The sequence below is a fragment of the Balaenoptera acutorostrata genome, chromosome 11 (genome assembly GCF_949987535.1).
Source record: "Balaenoptera acutorostrata chromosome 11, mBalAcu1.1, whole genome shotgun sequence".
NCBI classification, from domain to species: Eukaryota; Metazoa; Chordata; class Mammalia; order Artiodactyla; family Balaenopteridae; genus Balaenoptera; species Balaenoptera acutorostrata.
The window spans coordinates 18,311,915-18,337,177 of record NC_080074.1 but is presented as its reverse complement, the minus strand read 5'-3'; the positions used below and the strand labels follow the sequence as shown (position 1 = coordinate 18,337,177).

The 25,263-nt window shown below is 42.8% G+C and overlaps 2 protein-coding genes across 3 annotated transcripts in view; both read left to right on the top strand.

Moving 5' to 3' along the window:
* Positions 1-4,583: 4,583 nt before the first annotated feature.
* Positions 4,584-25,263, top strand: part of TXNRD1 (thioredoxin reductase 1) — a 61,136-nt gene continuing 40,456 nt past the window's right edge. Inside the window, exons 1-2 of one of the 2 annotated variants that reach the window (XM_007165754.3) lie at positions 4,584-4,731; positions 6,212-6,321. The gene's annotated coding sequence lies outside the window, so the exon portion shown is untranslated. The remainder of the gene's footprint in view (positions 4,732-6,211; positions 6,322-25,263) is intronic. The other variant, XM_007165755.3, reaches the window with a different exon arrangement.
* On the top strand, positions 15,495-18,954 carry EID3 (EP300 interacting inhibitor of differentiation 3). Its single transcript, XM_007165753.2, has one exon. It carries the CDS (start codon positions 16,119-16,121, stop codon positions 17,226-17,228), a length of 1,110 nt encoding a protein of 369 aa, XP_007165815.1. The 5' UTR covers positions 15,495-16,118; the 3' UTR covers positions 17,229-18,954.

Here is a 25,263-nt window from a genome sequence, read left to right as displayed (position 1 = left end):
GCACGGGTTTGATCCCTGGTGGGGGAACTAAGATCCTGCATGCCGTGTGGCACAGCCAAAAAAAAAAAAAAAAAAAAAAAAGGGAAATAAGTGGGAGTTCTGTCTGGTTGATTCTCTTTTCTTAAAGTAGAAAGCAGGTTATGAGCCAATGGCAAGGTGTAGGTGTTGTCGACTTAAAGAAAAACACACAACATAGGAGTTGTGAGTTTAAGTTTTATTCAGGGTCTTATTGAGGACTATAGCCCAGAGACAGTGCTCAGTTAGCTCTGAGGAGTTGCTCCAAAGAAGTAGGGGAGAGACCCGTTTATATATGATTTTTTTTTTTTTTGGGCTAGGAAATACACACTGTCAAGCATACATCTTGGTAAAAGATTACTGCTAATCACAAAGAACAGATATCTCAAGTTAAGTGCTTATCTAAGTATGAGAAGATGCAAGAATCTGGGGTCATTGAAATTCTTCCTAGGATATACATCTAGCTATTTAAGGGCCTGTTTATCTAAAGCACAGAGTGCTTCATCCTGTTTCCATCCTGAATTCCTCTCAGGTTGGTGGGCAACTGAATTGGGTTCCGACTTAACCCCTGTAGAACTGGGTGGTGAGTGTTGGCGAGGGGGAAATTTCCCAGTCTACCCCTCTTGAGTTCTTATAGCTGGACCAATAATAAAATTGACACAAGACAGATTAACAGGAGAAAGAGAAACAGATTTTAATTCATGCGCATGGAGATCCCATAGAAAATGGTACCCAAGAAGTGGCCAAACCAGGCAGCTTTTATACTTTTTTAGACAAAGAAACAATACATTTGTGAGGAATTGACAGGACAAAGAAACTTAGGTTTTGGGTGCCCAACTAGTGACGAATATCAGCAGAGTTTGGGCTTGGGGTAGTATATTAAAGAAGTAATGAGTTTGTTTATATAGGCTTCCTGGCCCCAAATTCCCTGTCTTTTGCATTAAGGGTGTCCTTCTACCCTTAGATGCAAGGAGTGCACATTTCACATAAGTGACTTATTTCCTATTTTCAGTGAGACAGAAAGGAGAGTCAGAGTGTCCCTCTTGCGTTGGCTGTTTCTTTTTTCTTTTCTAATTTATTTATTTAATTTATTTTTATTTTTGGCTATGTTGGGTCTTCGTTGCTGTGTGTGGACTTTCTCTAGTTTCGGTGAGCGGGGACTACTCTTCTTTGCGGTGCACAGGCTTCTCATTGCGGTGGTTTCTCTTGCTGAGGAGCATGGGCTCTAGGGGCGCAGGCTTCAGTAGTTGTGGCTTGCGGGCTCTAGAGCACAGGCTCAGTAGTTGTGGCGCACGGGCTTAAGTCGCTCCGCAGCATGTGGGATCTTCCTGGACCAGGGCTCGAACCCGTGTCCCCTGCATTGGCAGGAGGATTCTTCACCACTGTGCCACCAGGGAAGCCCTAAAGTGAAATTACTTTTAATTTCTGTGTTTTCTCCAGCAATGTTTTCTGGTTAAGTAGGGTACAGTATATGTGGACATCTAGGTTTAACAAGGGTGGCCCTTGCCAAGTCAATACAATTGAGGAGTTTGGACTTTATTTAGAGGTTCCTAGAGAACTATTGGAGGTTTGCGCAGAGAAGATCTGGGTGTCAGAAAGGTGGTTCTAGCTCAGTGTGTATGTGTGAGAAAAGCTTATTGAGGAATGGTAGTTTAGTGCAATAGGACCCTTCATTGAACACCTGCATAGACCTGTTAATAGTGTCCTTAGATGACAGCTCAGGAACAGAGGGTCTTTTCCAGCATTTTCTGCATACTTACTATATATAACAGGTTCTGGGAGGGCATGATAAATCAAGCAAGGTTTTGTCTTCTCAAAACTCTCTTGGATTTAGATGATTTGTAATTATTTTTAGGTGTTTGGGGACACAGAAGAGGGAAGGAGTGATAAACACAGGGTAGAAATCAGGCAAGCCCTCCCACAGGAGATGACATTTCAGATGAGCTTTGAGGGAGTAGGCCCTTAGGGAGGGAAGATAATTTTAGGCAGGAGGAATAACATGAACCCAGGCAAGAGATGCAAGATGTACCACTAGAACAAATGCTGCATGATGAGAAATGGGGGAGGGGTGTGTGTGTGCCAGCGAGCGGCTCTTCTTCCATTAACCAGCAACTGAATAGAACTAAGGCGTTCTATTTCCTGACAAGGGTAAGGCATCTGGGCCCTGAACTGTAGCAAGAATGGTTTGAAAGGAAAGTGAAGCTTTTTTTAACGGTGATTTTTTTTTTTTTTTAAACTTAAAAAATAACTACATGGAGCTACTCTCGGGATTTGTGCTATAATCTGCTCACTTAAGAACAGTTTGAAGTTAAAATGCCTTATCTAGCCTTTTCTGGAATGCCATTAGAAAATGTTAACTATGGTAACTCGGACCTGTCTGTCCCAGAAGGCTCTTAGAAGTCAACCCTTATCACTTGCTTTTAGCACATTAAGTTAAATGATTTTAATCTGACTTTTTTTTTTTAATTTTATTTTTATGGCTGTGTTGGGTCTTCGTTTCTCTGCGAGGGCTTTCTCTAGTTGCGGCAAGCGGGGGCCACTCCTCATCGCGGTGCGCGGGCCCCTCACTATCGCGGCCCCTCCTGTTGCGGAGCACAGGCTCCAGACGCGCAGGCTCAACAATTGTGGCTCACGGGCCCAGTTGCTCTGCGGCATGTGGGATCCTCCCAGACCAGGGCTCGAACCCGTGTCCCCCGCATCGGCAGACAGACTCTCAACCACTGCGCCACCAGGGAAGCCCCAAGTTAAATGATTTTAAAGTCCCTCTGTATCCTAAGACGTGATTTTGCAATAAACTGTAGCTTTTATGGATGTTTAAGAATGTAGAGTTATGACGCCAGCTCATGGGTTGTTTTGTGTAGATTAAATGAAAGAAGGCACGTAAACTGGTTAGTACAAAGCTTGCCACAGCAGCTGGGAGTAAATGTTAAGTTCTCTCCCTTAATCCCAGCTGTCTTTCCTTCACATTTTTCATTCTTTGCTTCCTAAGTCATCTTGTTTCCTGAACACCTATATGCTAGACCCATCTTCTCTTCTAAGGACCCCAGAATCAGGTTAGGCAGTCACATAAATAACCACCAAACAGGGAGAGTGTCAGTTTAGCATCTTGTAGGGTAACAAAACTTTCCACCCCCAAATGTGTCTCTTTGGTTTGAGGATGATTTGGGGCTGATTATTTTTAAGAAACAAAACCTCAGGAAGAACTTTCTACCTTATCCCCTTAACCGCCTAAAGGGCCTATTCAGGAAGAACAATTATCACCATAGAAAAACTAAAGTATACCATGAACTAGGTGTGGTAGACTAGGGGCACTCAGCAAGGCCTGTTTGATCAAAGTCCTCTCTGGGTCCCATTGTGTCTGCATGACTCAGCAAACATTTGTTTATCAAACATTTGCTCATTTTCATCTTCCTGTAAGTTGCCTTCCCTTTGAAGTTGCAAACGCTTACCCTCTTCTCCTTCTCTGGGAAGGTATACAAGCTTCAGTCGCCTGACTTGTCCTTGGACCTCATATTCTCCTCTTGCTCCGCTACGTATGTAATTAAATTTGATTTTCTCCTGTTAATGTGTCTCATGCCAATTTAATTCTTAGACCAGCTAGAAGAACCTAGGAGGCTAAAGGTTTTTTTCCCTCCCCCACAATGTGTAGAGTGTGTACACGCGTTCTGAAACTGAGAGGCTGCAACAAGCTTCTGCCTGGTACCTGGGAGGGGACTCAAAAGGAGCAAATTGTGGCTTCACGGAGCCTTTAGAAACTAGCAACCTGAGCGTGTTTCAGTCTGGCAGTATCCAGACAAAGAAGTGGGAAAGACATTCATTTATTTATTTATTCATCAAATATTCATAGCCACCTACTAGCGCAAGGTGCTGAGTAAGAATATGAGTAAGAGCAGGGAAGTATGAGAGAGTGTGGCTCACTTGGGCAGCTGGCTGCAGGTGCCTGGCATGGCTGGATTTAAATATACTCAGTTTTCCTTAAACAACATGACGAACCAAAATCTGAGTGGGATAAGGAGGAAGTACTATAAAGCGAAGTTATGTGTTGGTGAAAATTTGTCACTTCTTTTCAGAATTAGTCAGGATGGACTAGAAGTTTTTTTTTTTTTAAAGCCTAATCGCTTCCTTTAGGGAATCGCCAGACTGACTAATCCATTACTTTAGGGCAGTGGGTCCCAAACTGCTGTTCACTAGAATCATCCAGGGAGTTTTAAAAACCTCAGATGGCCACGTCGCGCGCAATACAAATTACATCAGAATGTCTGGGGGTGGGAGCCAGGCGTCAGTATTTTTGAAGATCCTCGCATGATTACCATCATTAGCAAAGTTCTGGAGTCACTGCCCGAGGGCATAGTCCAGTTTTGTTCAATTAAGGCACACTCTTTTGGTTCCGGTTCCAAACATTCCTTAAATTGTTTTTGCTCCTTCTTTGGGTTGGGGGCGCTGTGAGCAGGAAGAGGATGTGCTGTCACCCAATTAGGAGATCCCACTTTGCTAAGCCCATCAGCCTAGTTGCCAGTGCTGCACGAGGAGTGGATTTTTGCTTTGTCATTCTGACTCTGGCGGTTTGCCCGCCCATTTAGAGGAGGGCGTGGCTTCTCGGAGCTACTGGGAACCCGCAGCCCTTTCTCTTCAGTTTGCTCCAGTCCCGCATTGCACCGGAGCGGCAGGTGCTGGGACGTCTGAAGGAGCGCCTGGTGCCTAAGGACTCGCGTTCGTGTAAGCTTCGGGTTTACTGAAAACGGAGGAAGCCCCAAGCCCCTGGGCTGTGAGCACTCTGGGCCGAGAGCATCCTCCTGCCGGGTGCCTTGTGGATGCAGGGGAAGGGGAGACGTTTGAATGCGTGTCTGAGTAGGGCCGAGGTTTCTCTAAGTCGGGTGAGCTTCTTGGCGGTGTTCATTGTTTCGCCCGGGTCGGTGAAAGCTTGGCGTGTTGGTAGGTGAGACCGGCCCTCTGTCGGCTGGTGGTTTCCTGTCTCTAGCTCTTCTTTATAGAGACGGGTTGCAGAATATCGGAGAAAATGGTTTTTGTATCATTTCTTAATGCACGAGTCTTGAAATGTAGGTGATAATATGATGAATAGATTGACAGAACCTTGTCAGCAGTAAGCGAGTATAACGATTAAAGGATGCCTTTCGAGGAATTTTCACACCACTGAATCCTCAGAAATTGTGAGAGATTGGCAAATCACGTGTGTCTCCGTGTGTTCAAGTGCGGAGACCAAGGCTTAGACTCCTCTGACTTTCCCTAGGCTGTTAAAGGAGACAACTAAGAGGAACCGGTGCTTATCTCACTGTATCAGGCAGTACAGGGTAGGGGTTAAAGGCTACACTGCACTGCCTTGTTTGAATCCTGGCTCTGCTGTTGACTGACTAGCTGCTTGAATTTGGGTAGGGAAGCTATACTGTGCCTCAGTTTCCCTATTTGTGAAATGGACCTGATTGGACCTACTTCAACAGGGTAGTTATGAAGATTAAGTATTAACATATGCAAAGCACTACAGAATCGTTAGCTGCTATTATTATTGTTATTGTCAAACAACTATACTTTTGGGGGCTGGTGTGGTTTTTGTCTCATGAATGGACCTGATGTCAGTATAACTAGAGTCTATTTTTAATTCTCACTGACTCATTCTCTACCTGAGTTCGCCCGTTTGTAAAATTGGACCAGTTGCACCCAGCATGTCATTTAGGGTGTTGCTGTATTATTTCAAGGTTCTCAAATAAAAGCACCCCAAGTGGGCAGTGTTCTTAATTTTGCCTCGAGGTTTCAAATTTCAGAGAAACTTTGGAAGTTGGTTTTTTGGCATTCTGTGTATACGATGCAGAGTTCAAAGGAAGATTACGTTGGGAGGTGTTTTTTATAAAAGCTGAGATAATTGTGCCTTAAGCTTGCTTTTGAGGCTTTTCTGAATTCCAGACATACTGGGAAAGTGTATTTTAGTGAGACTTGCTCTTCTTCCATTCCGGCCGGAATCGTGGGGTTTGTAGTTGGCCTCGAGGCCATGTTTCCAGCCCGCGTGTAGGTCCGGACCCGAGCCGGCGGCGGGCCTTAGTCAAGGTCAGGGCCGGGGCTGGGGCCTGGGCGGTCGCCCGGGCGAGTGCAGTTTGGGACGCGGAAGCCCCGCCCCCGCCGCGCACTTCCCGCCGCGGCCGCGGGCGGAAAGACTGACCGGATCCGCTCTGCTTTTGCGCCACAGAGAACGGGCGGGGCCTCGAGGGAGCGCTCTGCGAACTGACCTGGGAAACCGACGTACCCGTTGTGTTTGTGAAACGGAGAAAGCTAGGCGGCCATGGTCCAACCCTGAAGGTAGGTGGGGGACCTTAACGTCTCTTTTGCCGCCTGAACTGCGAACGAGCTCATCGGTCCGGTCGTGGTCTCAAAGCCGGGGTGATTGTGAGCGAACCTCCAAACGGAGCACATCCTTAGAAAACGACAAAGAAACGTGGGGGCCAGCTCACGTGTTAATCGACGTGGATGAGACACACATTTCAGAAGTGGGAAGCTTGGAAGGGCAAACGGACCTATTTTCATCTTTTAAAATAGGTTTTTTAAAGTGTCCTTTTTCTTTCCTTCCCAGTAAATCCAAATAACTTAAAATTTTTTAGCAGCAGTGTAAACTGCTGAAACTGAGTCATTTATAGAAGTACTGAGAAAAGTGGGTCAGGAAATGCTTTATCTTTGTCCGTCCCTATCGTCTTCCTCTTTAATTCTCGGGGAGGGAAACCCAGAAACCCCGGAACCCCAGGCTCAGGGGAGAGCAACCAGCAAGCTCCTACAGTGAGTTCATTTCCCTTCAGGTATCTCTTTTCTAGCCCAGAGTTAACAACTGGGTAGAGGGGAAGAAGAGAAAGAAATCTTTCCTTTGGGTGGTGGTGAGCGTGGTGGCAGCCCTCCCTTAGGCTCATCCACTGAGGGGTGGATGGGTCATGGCCCGCCATACGGGCAAGATGCTGGGAGGCTGGATGGGTCATGGCCTGCCATACAGGCAAGATGCTGGGAGGCTGGGTGCACATTTGGGGGGGATATGCAACGTGGATGACCAGGTTAGAAAGCCTCAGAATCCCATCACCTTGATACATCTGCTTTAACTTTTGCTGATTTTTTTGTCCTCCTTGTCTGTTTGTATCAATGTAATGTTCAAGAAATGGATCTCATACTTGAACGTTGCCTTCTTAGAAGTAAGCCTGAGGCCTCAGTTAAATGTAACAATGTATTTTGATGTGTGTGTGTTTAGGAAGGTTATAACAATTTGTATTTTTATTTACTAACTTTCCTTTTTAAAAAACCTTATTTATTACCTTTTTGAAGAATGGGTATAAGACATGGAGATAGACTTCAAAGACAAATAATAAATTAATGGAAAATAATTAAAGGAGATTAAGGCTCTTAGCTTGATATAAAATACACTGTTACTCAGACCTTTAGTTTGCAAGTAAAATGAGACAAAGTCCTGTTAATATTCTTTCCTGTCTGATCTTTTTTCCGCCTGTGTCATAAATTTGCACTTAAAAAGCTGTATAGGCATTTGATCTTTATATAAATTCTACAGATGGTCCTAGTTTTAACACCAGTGGGAGTAAAAAGTAAAATCACTTTTTTATAAGCTTTGCACCCACTTCATTGGTAAGATCTGATGTTCTCAATTCTTTATGATCATAGTTAATTTCAGACATTTAGTGAGGTGCAATGCCATGAATGAAAAGCCTACCACCAAGTTATAATTAAATTTTAAAAAATGATTTAGTACATCTCTTTTTAAGTAAACTTACCACTCTCCTTTGTATCATTTGATATATTTTTGGTTTTTAATGAGTACTAAGGTGTGGAAGAAGACACAACAAGGTAAGGCTACTGCTTTGAAATGTTTGTGAATTTCTAGATAATTGTTGCCCACATTTGGGACTAAATGGTAGGTCTTGAAATTCTTTAGGGAACGTTGGGTTTGAGTGGAGAAAGGCATTTATTTAGTGGAGAATTGAGTGCTTATAGGATTAGTGTTATAATCCTGAAGTCCACACCATAAAAAAGGTTAAGATTTCCTGCTTTAGTTGCAACCTAAATAATGGAGAGGGAGGGCGCTCGTTAAAACATGTGCTTTTCTTTTCTCCTCTTATTATTGTTTTTTCCTTTGTCTTCCTTTCTCCTCAATAAATAGCAGCAGCAGCAAAACCTACCTTGTTTTCACAGCGTACTATGGAAGACCAGGGAGTACAGCCCTATTACAAGGAACTGATAAATTTAGATGACTACCTACAGGATGAAGGCTTTAAAGAAGTGCCTTTCAAAAAACTGTAGACTATGGACCACCTGCACAGAGTCCCCTGGAGTGCTTGTTAAACACACATGCTTGGGCTTTACCTGAGATCTTGTTCATTAAACCCTCTGTAAGGGACTAGGTTCTGCCTTTTAATTTATTTTAAACAAGCCTCCTCAGGTAATTCTTATAACTATCACGTTTGAGACTTACTTTAATGTATAAGGTAGTTTGGTCACGATTAGTTGCTAAATAATTAGAATCGAGGAAAACCAAACAAAAGATTACTGTTTAATATCTAAAAGGTGTTTGAAGATGGCAAAGAGTAACTTAACAGGCAAGTAACACTTTCTCCCTGAATAGAAAAATGGGGAACTATGCTATCTGTGGTCAGGGCCTGTATGTGCATGTGTGAAATTAGCACTAGCTAGCTACTAAATTCTAAGAACTATGAATATAGTTCCTGTTGCACAAAGACATACGGCTTTCATAAACATTTTAGTTCTTAAGAGCAAGCTTGCAAATTTTCCTACAGGGACTCTTTCTTATATGTAAATCAGTGTCTCCAGGATTCCAGAGTTTTGAAACCACTCATATAAAATGAATGCCTGTCGGTGGTATTGAGAGGTAAAGCAAAGTGAGTGAAAAAGTGCTTACTGGAATACAAAGTGCCAGACATAGTTAAGACTTCAGTAGTTTGAGATAATAATCTTGGGAGATTAAGACTAAAACTTGCAACGTGGGACTTAATTTCTTCCAGGCAATAATAGGAGAGAACACGGACACAAAGCGGTGCATGATTAACATCCAAGGGAATTATGGAGCCAGTGTGGGAGGAGCTCAGAGGTGATGGTGTTGTGGTCAGGCTGGGGGCCCCCCACATTCTGGGCCCGGGGTAGGCACTGAAACAGGCAGGTCTCCTCTCAAGCCTAACTTCTAAAAGTTACCAGAAACCAGACTCCTAACTGAATAGACATCGGGAAATGAGTGGTGATTTAATAACTCTCTGACCATTCCCTTTCTTTCTTAATACTCTACCAAAACGGGCAGAAAACTTGATTCTCTCCTCAGATAATCCCTTCCGGGGAGATTAGTAGTGTATGTGCTTTTTGGCCTAGTTAAGGTTGAGGCCTAAGGAGAATTGAAGGACTGCTTTGACTCTGGTTTATTTAAGAAGGTAAGAGTAAGGACTAACAGTGTTTACAAGAGGCATAGATTGTTAGTGCAGCAAATAAATTTATTTGGTGCTGATTATATAGTAAAATTTTTGCTAGCTGTGAATGCATGGTGAGACCCAGTGCCTTCTCCTGCTTTAACCAGGTGACAACACAAACCTCTTCTTTGTTGTCTGTCAGTCCTTGTACAGTGGTGTCACTGTTCTGGTCCAGGCTTCAGATTTCCTCTCACCTTTCCTGTCTGTTCATTTACCAGGGCCTGTTTCCCACACAGGTGCCCACTTCTTCTATTAACTTTTTGCCCAGGCTACTTGAGGTACTGTTGCCTCCTACCTGAACGGTCGCTAACTGGCTGCCCACTTCTGATCTCCCTGCCCTTGCAGTCCATCTGCTGCAGAACCATCTTCCTGATTGCTTCTTTGCTGCCCCCAGATCTGCATCCAGGATGAGTATGTATTTCTTAACTTGGTTTTCCATGTCCTGCAGGGTCTGGCCCCAACCTGCTTTTCTGGTGATCTCGTGCTCTGCCCCCTTTTACCTCTACTGGAAGCTTGTGGGAATACTGTTGGAGCTGTGGTACCTAAAATTTCCCTCCTTTGTTCTGTTCTTCATTTTCTTTCCTGACTTTTCTTCCTGCTCAGACCCACTTTTCCAACTGCCTACCTGTGTCAGAGTACAAGGCCAGATTTGCCTGTTCTCTCCCTCCTCTGCTCCCACAGCACTCCCACAGATCCCTGTCTCTGGGAAAGGAGGAGTCCTGCCAATATCAGAAGTGAAGAGTTAGACTTATTCCTTGTGCCTATGATTCTAGATCTGCCTTAGAGCTCATCAGATATTTAAATGAATGTCTGTCAATGATAGCAGCTACCATTTATTGAACGTCTACTGTGTGCTAGCCTCTAAATGCTGTGGTACCTAGTTGATTGAAATCCTTCCAGTAGTAGTCCTGTGAAGGAGGTGGTGTGATCCATTTTTACAGATGAGCAAATGGAGGCCCTCAGATCTTAAGGAGTATGCCCAGATGACACAGCTAGTAAAGCAGCAGAGCCAGGATGGAGCGCAGACCTGTCTGTAAAGTTCACTCTGGTGTTCTCACACTTCTAGCACTTGGCTCTGTGTTACTGCTATTGGGATGCGTGCCTGATCTCCCTGGTGTGATTGTGTGCTCATGATTCATGGCTGAGCCCATGCAAATCTTGGTATTCCTAGCATAGCTCTGGCAAATTGGCGTTTGTGCATAGCATGCTTGCTGAGTGGAACCGCATTCCTCTGTGCCTACTAAATTATGCCCTCCTTTAGGGTGAAAATGATTTATCTTTGTATCTTCCATGTATTATTTTAACACCTAGTATGCACTCAGTAAATACCTGTGGAATGAATGGTTGATGGTAGGGCCGGAGGACTGACTTCAGTGAGGGATTTAGCTACAAGGTGTCTGATTTGGTGAAAGTGGACTGTCTCTGTTAGCGATTAAGTCCCAAGTATAATAGTTCAGGAGAGGTTCTAGGCAGCATATAAAGCAGTTCAGACTTTCAAAAGAGCTGTATGATAGCGGCATTGTCCATCTTCAGTTTATGTAGCTGTGTCCAGGTCAGTTGAGAAGAAAGTCACATTATGTCTATTTAGCTACTGTTTCTTGAGCCCCTGTGTTCTTGATGTTGAGCTAGGCTCTGTCTTTGTTATCTCTAACTCAAGCCTATAGGGCAATGTATATATTTTAAAATACCTTTGTCAACAGATGTTTGTATATGATTTTTTACAAAGAGTCGTGGCCGCTCTGTATATGACAGAGAAGACATCGGATAGAAGACATTTACAGAAGAGGAAACTCAAACTCCAAAGAAAGCACTAGTTTTGATTTTAACCCAGGGCTCCAGAGCTGAGTTTTTTCAAGGCTGCCTCCTTTAGAAGCCGAATACACAGTGCTTTCCTACCCTTAGTCTATCAGAATGATGCTCCTGGTCATTGCTGACTTCTGAGGTGTCCCAAGAGAGTTGAAAGTGGCTCTTACAACAGGAAAGGTTCTATTCTCATCTCACACCCTTGTTTATGTTAGTTCTTCAGGCTTGGCAAGTCAGCCAGCACTTGGTTTTCTGAAGTGTCAGTTAAATATATGACTTTCAGCCACAGAGCAAGGGTGGAGGTTTTATATATTCTAAAGTATTTCAGTGGGCAGGTCCAAATTATTTTGTGGGGCTTGACTGTCATTTTATCTTTTACTTCAACTAACAGTAAAGCCTTCTTATTTGAATAGAACAGTTATTCAAAGCCTCTTTTAGATACCAGGTTTTTTCAAAGAACCTGCTGAAGTCCAAGGAGCCATTTATGAGAAAAATATACATAAAGAATTGTGTGGGAATTCCCCGGCAGTCCAGTAGTTAGGACTCTGGGCTTGCACTGCAGCGGGCACAGGTTCGATCCCTGGTCGAGGAATTAAGATCCCACATGCCACGTGGCACAGCCCCCCCCCCAAAAAAAAATTATATGCCATTTAACTGACATTAGAATTTAAATAAACCCACACTGATTAAATTTAATAAATTTTCCAAAAAAAAAAAAAAAAAGGAATTTTGCATATAATCTCAGACTCTTCATGGCCCTGATTCAGAATTTCTAGTAGAGTGGTTTACCACTCTATAAAGTATAGCACTTTCAAAGTGCTATACACAGTTCCATTAGTTGAAGCCTTAGTAGGTTTTTAAATTTTATTATATGACAAATTTCTTTTCACTGGTATTATTATAGTGAGATATATTTCCCTGTCTTACTTACGGATATTTAGCCTTTAAAATATTTTTCTGTTCCTAAAACAGCATCCCAGGAGTGAAGCTACTGGTTTGTATACACTTTTTTTTTTTCCTATTTAGTGTCTAATGTTTATTGAACACTTGCTATCTTTGGGATAACTGAAGATTTAAGTACCTGCTCAATAGTTGAAAATATTGTCAGATCTATCACGTAATTCTCATTCATTCAATACTTAACAGTAACTTTATGATGTAAGTAGTAGTATTCTCATCTTACAAATGAGACCTAAGGTAGTGCTAATAGCTAATAGGTCATGAATGGAACCCAGGTTTGCCTCCTTCCACTGTCCATGGTCTTTTCAGAAACTCATTTAAAAAACACAGATATCTGCCTCGATCATTGGAAAGTTTACCTTTAATACTGAAAAGCTAAACAAAGCAAAAATATACACACACAAACGTAACCTTAAAGGAAATTCAGATGAAAGAGAACATATACCTAACATCCAGCTACTCCAGCAAATCAAGCTAGGCCTTCACCACATCTCTTCACAGCTCAGTATTAAATCAATACCCTGGCAGGATGAGGGGAGAAAAACTGCTGTGAGAGGAGGAACAGAAAAGTGTCAGGAGGTAGCTAACAGCAGGATAAGCATATCTTTTAGAGTGCGGGACTCAAACCTGACTGGTTCTTGGCTTTGGCTCAGAGGTCTCTTAAATATCTGTTGGTTGTAGATTAATCAGGCAATAAAACCCCACTGGAAAAGATAGTGGGTCCTATGTGACTTTTAAAATTTGACCATAGAGAGACCTATAACCTATCACATTCATCCGTACCACCATGTTTGTGTTGAACACTAGGGGTTGTGGGAAGGAGCTTAAGAATGCTTGGAATGAATGAATCTGAACTTCTAGCAAAGGGACTGAATAATAATACTGGAGGAAAAAAGTGAAGAAAAGAAGAAAGGAAATGGAGGCCCTATGGAGCCTTTAGCAGCAACTCCTGAAAGAGAAAAAGGGGTAAGAGGGAAGCTAAATTATTTTGGAGGCCAAGTTGCGTGTTAAGGGACCTGAACTAGTCTTACCGCAAGAAGAAGGTAGACTTCAGTGATTTCTTTAAAGTACTCGCACTTTTTGCCTTCTGTTAAGAGTCACAGAGAAGTTTACTGGTATGACAAGTTAGGTATTGCTGTGCATTCTTTTTAAGCTGCATTTATATAATTATTACTAGTAATTGGACCTCGGGTTAGAAAATCACCATTTAGTAACTTAAGGATTCACAAGTGTAGAAATCCCGTTCTTCAAATGATCAGGGAAAATCATTAGATTTGAGATTTGTATTTTGTAGCCACATCTAAACTTTGCGCTCTAAAGGCAGATTTTAAAAGGCAGAGCATAATGCAAGTATGACTTTCTGAGGATGACCTAAGTTACATGTTACCAAGGTTCTTATGAGCAGGGATCTAGCAGAGAATAAATTCAGCACTGAAAATCACAACTTAGTAATATGATGCTGGTCTTGATGTGTGCTGTTGCTCCGAGCAAGTTGTGTGGGCTGTTGCCTCCTGTGACATCCCTATAAATGATATATTAGTAATACTTTATAAGTAGGTTGGGAGAATTAATTTATTTTTCTAAGGCATTTAAAAATTGTTTGATGAAAGGCTCTGTATGGAGCAAATTGGTGTCGGTCTGTTTTCCATCCTCTGAGCCAGGAGAAAATAGGCACCTTAGGGTGGGAAGGTTGGCTTATCTTTTGGAGTTCTTTTATAAATCACTTTTATTGAATTTGAAATGGATATCAGAAGCTCCCAAGAATATGGTTAACTATAAAAGCAAACTTTTTTGAACTTGGAACTATGTGTTTTCATCAAAGATTTAAAATGGGTAAGTGTTAGTTTGTAATTGGCCAGACTTGGGGGTAAAATATGGCCCTTTGATGATCCTGGTCCCCAACTTTTTCTCTTTCTTTTTCTTCATTTCAGAGAAGAGATAAGGCTGACTTTCTGAAAAGCAGTCAACTTTACCTTTTTTTTTTTTTTTAATTATTTATTTTTGGCTGCGTTGGGTCTTCATTGCTGCGCGCGGGCTTTCTCTAGTTGTGGTGAGCGGAGGCTACTCTTCGTTGCGGTGCACGGGCTTCTTGTTGCGGTGGCTTCTCTTGTGGAGCACAGGCTCTAGGCACGTGGGCTCGGTAGTTGTGGCCCACGGGCTCTAGAGCACAGGCTCAGTAGTTGTGGCGCATGGGCTTAGTTGCTCCGCGGCATGTGAGATCTTCCTGGACCAGGGCTCGAACCCGTGTCCACTGCATTGGCAGGCAGATTCTTAACCACTGCGCCACCAGGGAAGTCCCAACTTTTATTGTCAATGTGTAAGATATATTTCTTCCATTAATCTGTGAAATATTTTGCTCCAAATAAGTTGGCAGTAGGTGCTGGAACAAAGGTTTTCCTCTACGCTTACACGTTCAAGTGTGCATACTCAAATGCCTCCATGTGAAAATAGCTTTGCTTGGAAGATTTATAACCAAATTCTTGCTTTAGGGAAGCTAACAGTCTAATAGGGCAGGGTAATGTATATGCACAAGTAACAGTACTGCATGCTGTTTTTGAAAAATGCATGTTTCTTTCTGAATTTTACCCCTACTTAAAAAGAATAATGGTGAACGAATAGTAATATAACTATTTTGAAGTAACTTAACATGAGGCTTGGCTGTTCATGTATTTGCAAGAAACTTTATGCTAATGTCAAAGAAAAATGAACCAGTGTAGATGCATAGGAAGGAAGGTAGGGCCAATATACTTCCTGGTGCCTTGAAACCGGAGCTTCAGATGCAATGTGGTGGTGTCTCTCTCTCTCTCTTTCCCTGTCTCCTTCCCTTCTTGTGACTGATGAGCTGAGCCCTTTCTCCAACTGTACGTGATTTCCTAGTGAACTAGGGGGTGTATTTTTCCAACATAGATTAGTCACCCGACTTACAGCATTCACGTTCATATCCTTATAACAGATTGTTTAAAATCTTCACAGATTTCTCACCTTTTAGGGTTCAGATTTACTATCCACTCGGAGTCTGTGACCCTCACTTTTGGCAAGCTTCCAAACAGCTCTTTGGCGGAGACCCTGTCCACTTTATTCTTGTACCCTTGGCTGGCGCAGCACCAGAGATCGCTTGCGTAACGCTGGGGGCCGGGGTGGGGCCGGGGGGTGGGAGTGGGGTAGGGTAGCGCATCTTCCCGCATGCGCCAGTCCGGACCTGGCTTACCCGATGACCCCGCCCCCCACTGGGGTAGGTTAGAGAGGATTTGGCTTTTGAAGGTTTTGAGGGCCCGCCTAGGTAATTAGCACAATTTACATTAGTATAATGACAGAGTTCCAAGCAGCCACCTTGCAAATGGGCCCTGAGAGTTCAGTTTGTCTGTAATGGAGATACCGCAGGCCACGATCCTTGGCTTTGTGAGCAGTTTACAATTTAGCCAGATTTAGTTTCCCCCCCTAAAAACTCTTTTAATCACAGAGCGAAAAAACGGTGCCGCAACATGTGACAGCAAATGTTTTAAAGCGCGGGACGTTTGGTCCCCCATAATTTTGTCATAAGATTGTCCAAGCGTTTCTTTGAAAGCTAGATGACACTGCCAGTAAACGCCGAAATAGTAGCTGTCGCTTGAACCGAGCGGTGTTACTCTAGGGTGGGGGTGGGACCCATTCTCGCGCGCCTTCTGCGCCGGCCGGGGGCTTGTTCACGAACACTGAGGGGTCTGGCCTCCGCGGGGCGGGGCCGCCGGGAGGCGGGGCGAGCCGGGCGCGGGGCCGCTGGGACTGCGCTAGTGCGCATGCGCAGACGTCCTTCTCCGCGCCGGCTGACCCCTTGTTTCCGCCGTTGGCCGAAACACTGCGAAGGTCGTTACCCGAGTGCTACCGGTCGCCGACATGGCTGAGGAAAAAGATTGCCTGAGGGGAGACGTAGAGATGGGTGAGGAGCCGGTGGTGACCATTACCGGTGGTGCGTACTCTGGGAAGCAGGCGGCGGAGAAGGAGCCGATGAAGGTGGAAGCGGCGGCGGGGGCTGATGCCTGCTCTGAAGACCTTAGCTGTGGGGACGCCGACATCGACCCAAGCCTGCTGGAGCTGGTGGATGAGGAGAAATGCCGGAGTATCCGCAAGCAGTACCGGCAGCTCATCTATAACGTCCAGCAGAACCGTGATGACATAGTGAACACGGCGAGCGAGTCCTTAACCGAGGCTCTCGAAGAAGCCAATGTCCTGTTTGATGCAGTGAGTCGAACGAGAGAAGCGGCCCTCGACGCTCAGTTTCTTGTTTTGGCTTCTGATTTGGGTAAAGAAAAAGCAAAGCAGCTAAACTCTGACATGAGCCTTTTTAATCAAGTGGCATTTTGTGATTTTCTGCTTATATTTGTGGGTCTAAACTGGATGGAAGATGATGGACGTGATGCGCTGAGTGACTGTGATGATAATATAGCTTGCTCTTTTTGGGAGACCGTACAAAAGGAAGCAACGTCGTGGATGCTGCAAGCTGAAACATTCCACTTTATTTTCGGTTCGTTCAAATCAGAGACTTCCGCGCGGAAGCCCCGACTTGAGCACCGGAAAAAAGTTCACAGAATGGAAGAAAACGGGGATATGCCTACAAAGCTGAGGAAGCTGGACCTGAGTAGTAATCAAGAAGCGACTGAAAAAGAAGTAGAAAGAATCTTGGGATTGTTGCAAACGTACTTTCGAAAGTATCCTGATACTCCCGTGTCCTATTTTGAGTTTGTGATTGACCCAAACTCTTTCTCTCGTACCGTGGAGAATATATTTTATGTTTCTTTCATTGTAAGGGATGGTTTTGCAAGAATAAGGCTTGACCAAGACAGGCTGCCAATATTGGAGCCCATTAATATTAACCATGTGGGTGAGGGGAATGATTCCAGTTCCCATGGCAGGAAACAAGGAGTTATATCTTTGAGTTTACAGGACTGGAAAAATATTGTGGCAACATTTGAAATTTCAGAGGCCATGATCAGAAACTCGTACTAAAGATTTTTGTTCTTAGTGTAGGAGACATTTTGTGGTTTTTCTTAAGCATCTCAAAATGGAGAGTAAAATCCAAACAGAAGCACATATTGTATCTCTTGTAAAGTGAAAAAGTATTTTCAAGAACATCAGAAATTGTTTTACTGTGCAGTGTATTTTTCTTGATAGTTTATAAAGTTGTCATGATTTTCTGTTGCTAAAAAAAATTCACTGGCATGTTCATGGGAAAGTTTTTTTGAATGCTCCTTAAGACTTTAATAATAAAAGTTCTGAATTCCATAAATTAAAAGGTATTTGATAATTTTCCAAAAAAAAATTAGTTATGGTGCTCTGTGATACTTACTGCCTTGCTTCCTCTGCTCCAGGGAACCACAGGAATCCCAGATGGGGCTCTTGACCAGGTTGGGGGGAAGAGTGGGTGGAAAAAATGGTCAAGGAAGACTATCTGTAGGGCAGAGCCTAAGTGACGTTAATACTGTTAAAAAAAAAAAAATTCAGATGCCATGCTTTATTGCAAAGAAGACTCAGTTATATTAATGAGTGGGTATCCATATTCTAAATAATTTCTCCTGTGATTGGACTCAACAAAAGAATATCTCTACTGTAGTAGGTGAGCCATCAACTAAATGCTGAAAGGTGAGTAGGAATTGGTCAAAGGTAAGGAAGGTAGTCTCGCAGAGAAATATGGAGGCCAAATGCATGGAATTGTGAGAAGTTATGGCTCCAGAGAGACCTGTAAGATTTTTTGGAAGACTACTCCATTTGAATGTTATCCTGGGCAAAAATTGGCATACCTCATCTGTTAGTGTCCTCAGGAGTAGAAGGTAACCTTTGCCAGATTATTTCAAACACAAAATCTTTTAACATCCAGTTACATAGTCTTTATGTACTTGCTTCATTTCTTCTCTGGCCCCTAGCTTCCCTTTGTAATTTCTGCTGATACAGAGTGTCCCTCAGAATCAGTGATGTTTCATCATGTTAACAGCTTTGAATATTTGTTCCCAACTCCATTTTGATTTCTTAAGTAGGGCTTTAAATGCCTGGAAACTTCCTGTTTAAACTGAGATATATGATTAATTAATCCAAGTTTTCTTCATTTTCTTCACTTAGGATAAAGCCATAAAGGCTTTTTAGTGTTGTTGCTTGTAATTGTTTTAAGAATATAAATTACCACCTTATTTGGACGCTACTGCTGAAAATTTGGGTCTTTAAGAAAACAAGTTTTGAAGGTGCAGTGAGCATGCCTATGCTTTCCTTGATCCCTATAGAAACTAAATCTTTGGTAGCAGGGGGTCTTGCCATTAAATCTTATTTGGCAAGTGGATAAGTATCTGCTTGGTATGGCAGTAATGATAAACTTTCCCACTAAGTCTAAATGTAGTACAGGGAAGGGAAATCCAAAGACTAAATGAATGACTTTGAGATCAAGAGAAGATTGAGATTGAGAGGTTCTTCAGTAATAATGGAGGTTTTTAGCAAAAACAAATTTCTCATGAAACTGGGCCAATTATTTTCTAAAGTAGTCAATTTTTCCCCTTTTTTATATGAAGGGATGCTCACCCTTCCCAGTGTCTGCCACCCTTTGATCTAGCGATTGTGGAAGCATCATTTGGTCTCTGATCCTCCCTTTAGCATGCCTCTACCAACCGGGTTCCTTAGGTTTTCCAGAGCTTTGCTGTTTGGGGAAAAGATAATCTTAGTGATAGCAAAAAGATCTTGCCTCAGGTCTACTCACCACCAGTTCTCTCTTTAAATGCCAAGTGCCTTTACTAGGAGTATTTGAAACTTAGTGATGACTAAAAGCATTAACAGAGAATGTGGAGGTTTGGGAGGAAAGTAATCTTCTGGGTCTTCTCTAAAGTAATAGCTGTTAACATATAAATCAGGTTGACCACTTGTTTCTACTTTTAATTGGTTGCCATGACACATCGATTGCCTCATCACTTGGAAATTAAAGCGATTGTTTACCTTGAAGAAAAAAGGAAAATTGACCAATAGATAACTCATTTATGGAGATTAGATGTGAACCAAGCTGCAAGTCTGCTGGTTTCCCACTAATATAGTTAGAGTGCCTTATATTTCGCAGGTTCAGTAAAATCAGCTGAACTTCAGGAGAATATTATAGAAATCTTTTAAACTAGGATTTTGTTGTTTGACAGAACCACTCTCTGATCAAGGGACCTGGGATCAGAGCGTCTGTAATGTTCTAGTTGGAGACTTTGGGCAAATTAGTAAACCAGCAGACCTTTAGGTTTTTTATTTGCTAAGTGGGAATAATTACCTGTTCTCTTAAATTTACAGTAAGGATAAAATGAGAAAATGTATGTGACAAGTACTTTGAATTAATGGGTGTGGTATAGGGAGAAAAGCAAGAGATTTGTAATCATTTAGATCTGGGTATAATTATTGACTCACGGGCAAGTTTCTTAATCTCTAAGGGTTTCTTTTTTTTTTTAATTTATTTTCTTTCTTTATCTTTGGCTGCATTGGGTCTTTGTTGCTTCACGCGGGCTTTCTCTAGTTGCGGTGAGCGGGGGCTACGCTTTGTTGCGGTGGCTTCTCTTGTTGCAGAGCATGGGCTCTAGGCGCAAGGGCTTCAGTAGTTGTGGCGCAAGGGCTTCAGTAGTTGCGGCTCATGGGCTCTAGAGCGCAGGCTCAGTAGTCGTGGCGCACGGGCTTAGTTGCTCCGCGGCATGTGGGATCTTCCCGGACCAGGGCTCGAACCCGTGTTGAACCTGCATTGGCAGGCGGATTCTTAACCATTGCACCAGCAGGGAAGCCCTCTAAGGGTTCTTATTGTCATTTCTGAAATGGGAATGGCATGTGATTAAATGGGATGATATATACCAAACATCTAGCCCAAGGTTGGGCTAGCTGTGAGCACTCATGTTAGTCCCTCACTCAGTAGTAGATCAGCGTCAGAAAGTCCATGCTGCTGCCTCCTTCCATGGTGACATCTCTGTCACGGTTCGTACACTCTGCTTTAAGTCTAGATGTCATGACTTTCTCATATTCTTGCGTTTGTTGTGGGGAAACCATTATCAAGTGATTAGAATTGGCACTTTGTTAGTTCACTCAACAACTGTGCCAGACACAGCTCTAGGCATGGTGGGTGGGGGGTGGAAAGTGGTGGACTGAAAATTGCCTGTCTCTCATGGAGTTTATATTCTAATGGCTGTATTAGTTTCCTATTGCTGTTGTAACGAACTACCATTTAGTGGCTTAAAAACAACACAAATTAATTTTTTTACGGTTCTGGAGGTTGGAAATCTGAAATCGGTTTCTCAAGGTGTCAGCACGGCCGGTTCCTGTGGAGGCTCTGAGGAGAGAAATCGGTTTTGCCGTTTCGGAAGCCACATGTGTTCCTTGATGCACTAGTCCTCCGCTTTCAAAGCTGCCAGTGCAGCCTCTCTGTCTTCGCATTGATTACTGCAATGAAGTCTCCCTCTGCCTCCCTCTTATAAGGATACTTGTGAATAAGTTGGGCCCCGTGGGATAATCCTGGAAAATCTCCCCATCCCCGGATTCTTAAATCACATCTCCAGAAACTCTTTTACAGGTAATGTATTCACAGGATCTGGGGTTTGGACTTCAGTGTTAGGGGACCGTTGTTGAGCCTGTCACAGAGTGGGAGACCACGGTAATTCTGTCAGTGATGACTGCTCTGGAGAAAAACTGCTTGGAGAGTGGCTGAGAGGCTGGGTCGGGGTGGGCCCTGGGAGGAGGCATTGAAATGGAGTCTGTTTGTTCTAAGCCATTTGCCAGAATACTTGGTACAGAGTGAATGTTAAATATTACTGTGGCTCTAGACATTTTAGGCACATGATAGCTGGCAGGTCTAGATGGTTAATTGGTCATGGAGAATCAGCTTCCCTGGTTCTCCTACGAGGAAGGTAGTGTAGCAAGCATCTCTACTTCACTGACTGGGCACAAAGACAATTCTCTGATTTGTACTCACCTCAGTATTACTGTTTGATAGTTTTCACCCAGCACCACCTGTCAGCATTGATTGAAATTTTCCCTAGGCCAGGAGTTGGCAATGTTTTTTCTGCAAAAAGCTGGGTAGTAAATATTTTAAGCTTTGTGAGCCATATGGCCTCTGTTGAAACTAGTCAACTGTGCTCTTGTTGCAAAAACAGCAGCTCTAGACAATATTGAAACAAGTGGGCGTGGCTGTTTTCAATAAAATTTTATTTATGGATACTGAAATTCGGGTTTCATATAATTTTCATGTATCATTAAGTATTGCTCTTGATTTTTTTTTCCTTTATCATTTAAAAATGTTAAGAAGAACCATTGTTAGCTCAGGGGCTGTGAAAACAAAAAACAACAAACTACAGGCCTGCTGGGTTTGCCCCTCAGGCTGTAGTTTGCCAGTTCCTGTTACAGGCCTGGGGCCCAGGCTCTTATAGAAAGTCTGTAGCATTTAAACCATCATTTAGTTTTATTTCTTTCGTGGCCCATAATCCTCCAAAGCAGAGGCTTGAGGTATATCGCCTAGTGGATGCTGCAGCTTGCTGGCAACAGCAGTCAGATTTCAAAGGAAACAAGCAGTCAGCAGCTCGTATCATTTATATAATCACTGCAGACAAGGAACCCAGGCAGGAGAATTTAAGCAGTTTGCCCAGGATCACATAAGTGACAAAGTCAGGTTCAGATTTGGACTAAATCCAAGCTCCTAACCTATTATGCTACACCCCTGGTACTTTTTCAGTGTTTTCCCACAGTTTTATTTTCAGGGGTGATGAAAGCTGAACTGAAGCCCAGCCTCTCAGTATACATAACAGAGTAGGAACTAGCACCCAGGTGTTTTATTCTAAGAATATTTTTGAACATCACATGCATGTGGAGTTGGCACTGGTGATGCAGAAATGAGACAAGATGCTTGTCCTTGTAGAGTTGATGGGATTGTGTGAAGATGCCAGCAGGGGCATCAGAGGAGGATCCAGCCTGCTGGGCACAGTCAAGTAAAGGCTTCCAGCTAAATCTTGAAGGACAGGCAGGGGCGGAACAGTCTTCACTAAGTGCTCTGAGAACGTGTGTTAATGCAGTTGCAAGAAACAGGAGAATGTTGTTTGGGAACCTTAGGGAAGCAATGGAACAAACGGGCCTTACGTTGGTGTCTTAGGATGTTGGTAAAAGAGCCTAAAGGAATGCTTTAGAAAGGGTGACATGTTTGTGTACATTGAATAAAAATAATAAAACATTGTGCAGTTGATATACTGGATCAGAATTTGATGGGAAGAGGGCATTTCAGGTGAGAGGCGATGCAGGTAAGTGCAGAGGGGACAACATCTGTAAAACATGCCAGAGCTTTTTGACTTAGCCCCTTGGGCAGGCAGGTTCCCTTTTGTAGGAAAGGGAGAATTAGTGACTGAAGGGATTTTTCCTACCAACCATGGTGCCAATATGCTTTATCTCACGCTCAGCAGTTGGGGGCGGGGGTGGGGTTGGGGGGAATGTTGATTTTACAAAAGGAAAAAGCAGACTCCCAAGGATTAGGTGATTAGCCCAAGTCACCTAGCCTTGAGAGTGAGAGCAAGTATTTTCACCTAGGTCACTTCCACACCAGAGCTCATGTGTAATAGTTAAAAAAACAAAAACCTGTGCCCAAAGGATAGGAGTCATGTCTGGGGGGAAAATAAAGATGACTTACTCAAATTTTAAAGAAATCTGAATTGCTTTCAGCGTTGTGCCTTTCTGGGGGAGTCTGGAGCACCGTTTTTGCTGGGGGTGGGGTGGAGGAAAGGCGTTGAGAGGCAGATGGAAGAATATACAATCTGTAAACCTCACAAACAGATTGGGGGGGGGAGAGGGGGGTGTATGTTTACACTCCTGTCCTTGGTTCTCAAAATGTGGTCTTCATTCTGCCCACCCCCTTCAGGAAGTCCTTGAGGTCCGAATTATCTTAATACTAAGATACTCTTTGCCTTTTTCACTCATTCTCTTGCATGCCTACCATGGAGTTTTCCAGAGGCTACGTGGCAGGCAGAGTGGTGCAACAGACTGAACACGGAAAAGACATGAACTGTCTTTTATCAAGATAGTTATCACAGAGAATTACAGAGATATAAAATAATGCCACTCTTCTCACTAATTAAAAATGTTTTAATCAATTGTTTATGTTTAACAATGATGTTTGATATTTAAAATTTAAAGATATTTTAAGAACTTAAAATATTTGAATATTTAAGATATTAAATTTTTTTTCTTAGTTTTAGTTACCAATATACTAAGCCCCACATTAACCAAAGCTCTAAATAATTTAAGATTCTAAAGGGATCCTGAGACTAAAAGTTTGAGAACTCCTGTTCTTTATCAGCTTCTCTGGTCAGTAGTAACCAATATTTCTAGCAGTCGTAATTGGAGAATGGGGGGCATTTTTCTCTTGTGTCTCCTTACCCCATCTGTGTGCGCCTTCCTTACACTGTGGAGGAGAGGGCTGTCTTATATTGTCTGTCTTACTTTTATCTCAGGTGGGCAACCACTTCCTTGCAGTTAAATGACAGCAACTTCAGTTTTAAGTTGGATTAAAATTTTAAAACATCATGTTTAGTTCTGGGGTCAGCTGAATGCCTCAGTAGCCTGTCTTGCTGATTTTACTTTACAGAACTAAAAATGTTCAGGCTCACTCAGAGCTTTCTTTGTAAAATCTGTGTGCCCGGTTGATATAATTTGACTTAAACTTGAACCATAAGAACCCAGGTCTGATACAAAATTTCAGTACAGAACAGATTTTTATAAACATTGGTAGAGGGAGTATGTAGCTTTCCAGCATGACAGCACATTTTCCTTCTTTTGTTTCAGTAGATGTGTTGGGGGAGGTGGTTATAAGAGTGGGTGGTTTTTATTTAGGCAGCCAGTGATTGTGTTTTGGCACCATCTGTGTTAAAGTACATGCAGATAAAGTGAGGCTGAGATTAAAAATGGTTATTTTTCCAGAAGAACATCTAGCTGCATCTATTTGTTAATTCTTTTCAAACAGCAAGTCAGCCCTTCTGCTCTGAGATCAGCTAGAGAGAGGAACGCTTGTGACCTGAGGCTTACATGGCTCCTTTGCTCTGAAGGGCTGTCATTACCAAATTGTCTTTCTCCCCACAGTGCCTTGCACTGGAGGAGGAGCCTCGGCCATAATGCCAGTTGATGAACACTGGCTCTGTTTACCAGCCTCTCACGTTAGACCTTTTGTACAGACGGTCAGGGTGATGCAGTCTTGCCCCTGCTGTTGCTGGTTTCCAGGTGCTCTCCCTTCAATCCCTGAGCCACGGTGTGTACCTGCCGTGCTGCCCGGGGGCAGCCGCGGTGCCGCACCTCCTCCACCTTTCCATACTGCACCCCCTTCTACATCCCAAGCATCCAATTCTACCGATCCTAAGCTCTGCCTTTTGTCCCCCACATCTGATGGTAGGCAGGAGAAAAATGTGCAGTCTGGGCTGGTAAATTTGGGGGCTTTTTTGATTACCAAGGTTAAAACTTGACTTAAAAAAAAAAAGAAAAACATTTTTGTGTGCTTGTTAACAACTTTTCCAATCATTCTCTCATGTTAGCAGATTTTTTAAATAAGAAATCATTTTAAATATTCACCGAAACAGTGTTCCATGCTAATACGAAATGTAACTAATGTGTTTTAAAACTAGTGGAATCAAAGGATATTTTAAAATTAAAAGTCTAATGTTTATATTATAAATGCCAAGTACATGGAAACTACTAAATATACGAGGTTTCATACATAAGCAGATTAAAGAAATGAGCTTTAAGGGTCACTTGTTTATTTATTTAACCTTTTTTCCCCATTTATTTAAAATGTCTTATGAAAGCAGAGACTTTTAACTTTTTGTTCAGGTCAGTGTCAATTAGTGATTTTGTTCTGAATTTCTAGATTTTACGCTTTACCTAAACAATGTAGAAAAACTTTAAAATATTTGGCTAACCTGTTTCAGTTGCTATTTACCAGGTCCCTATCTTAATCTATGACCTTAGTCTACTCATTATTCTACCTTTGACTAGAAAGTGAAAATGATTGCCAAATTGTATTGGG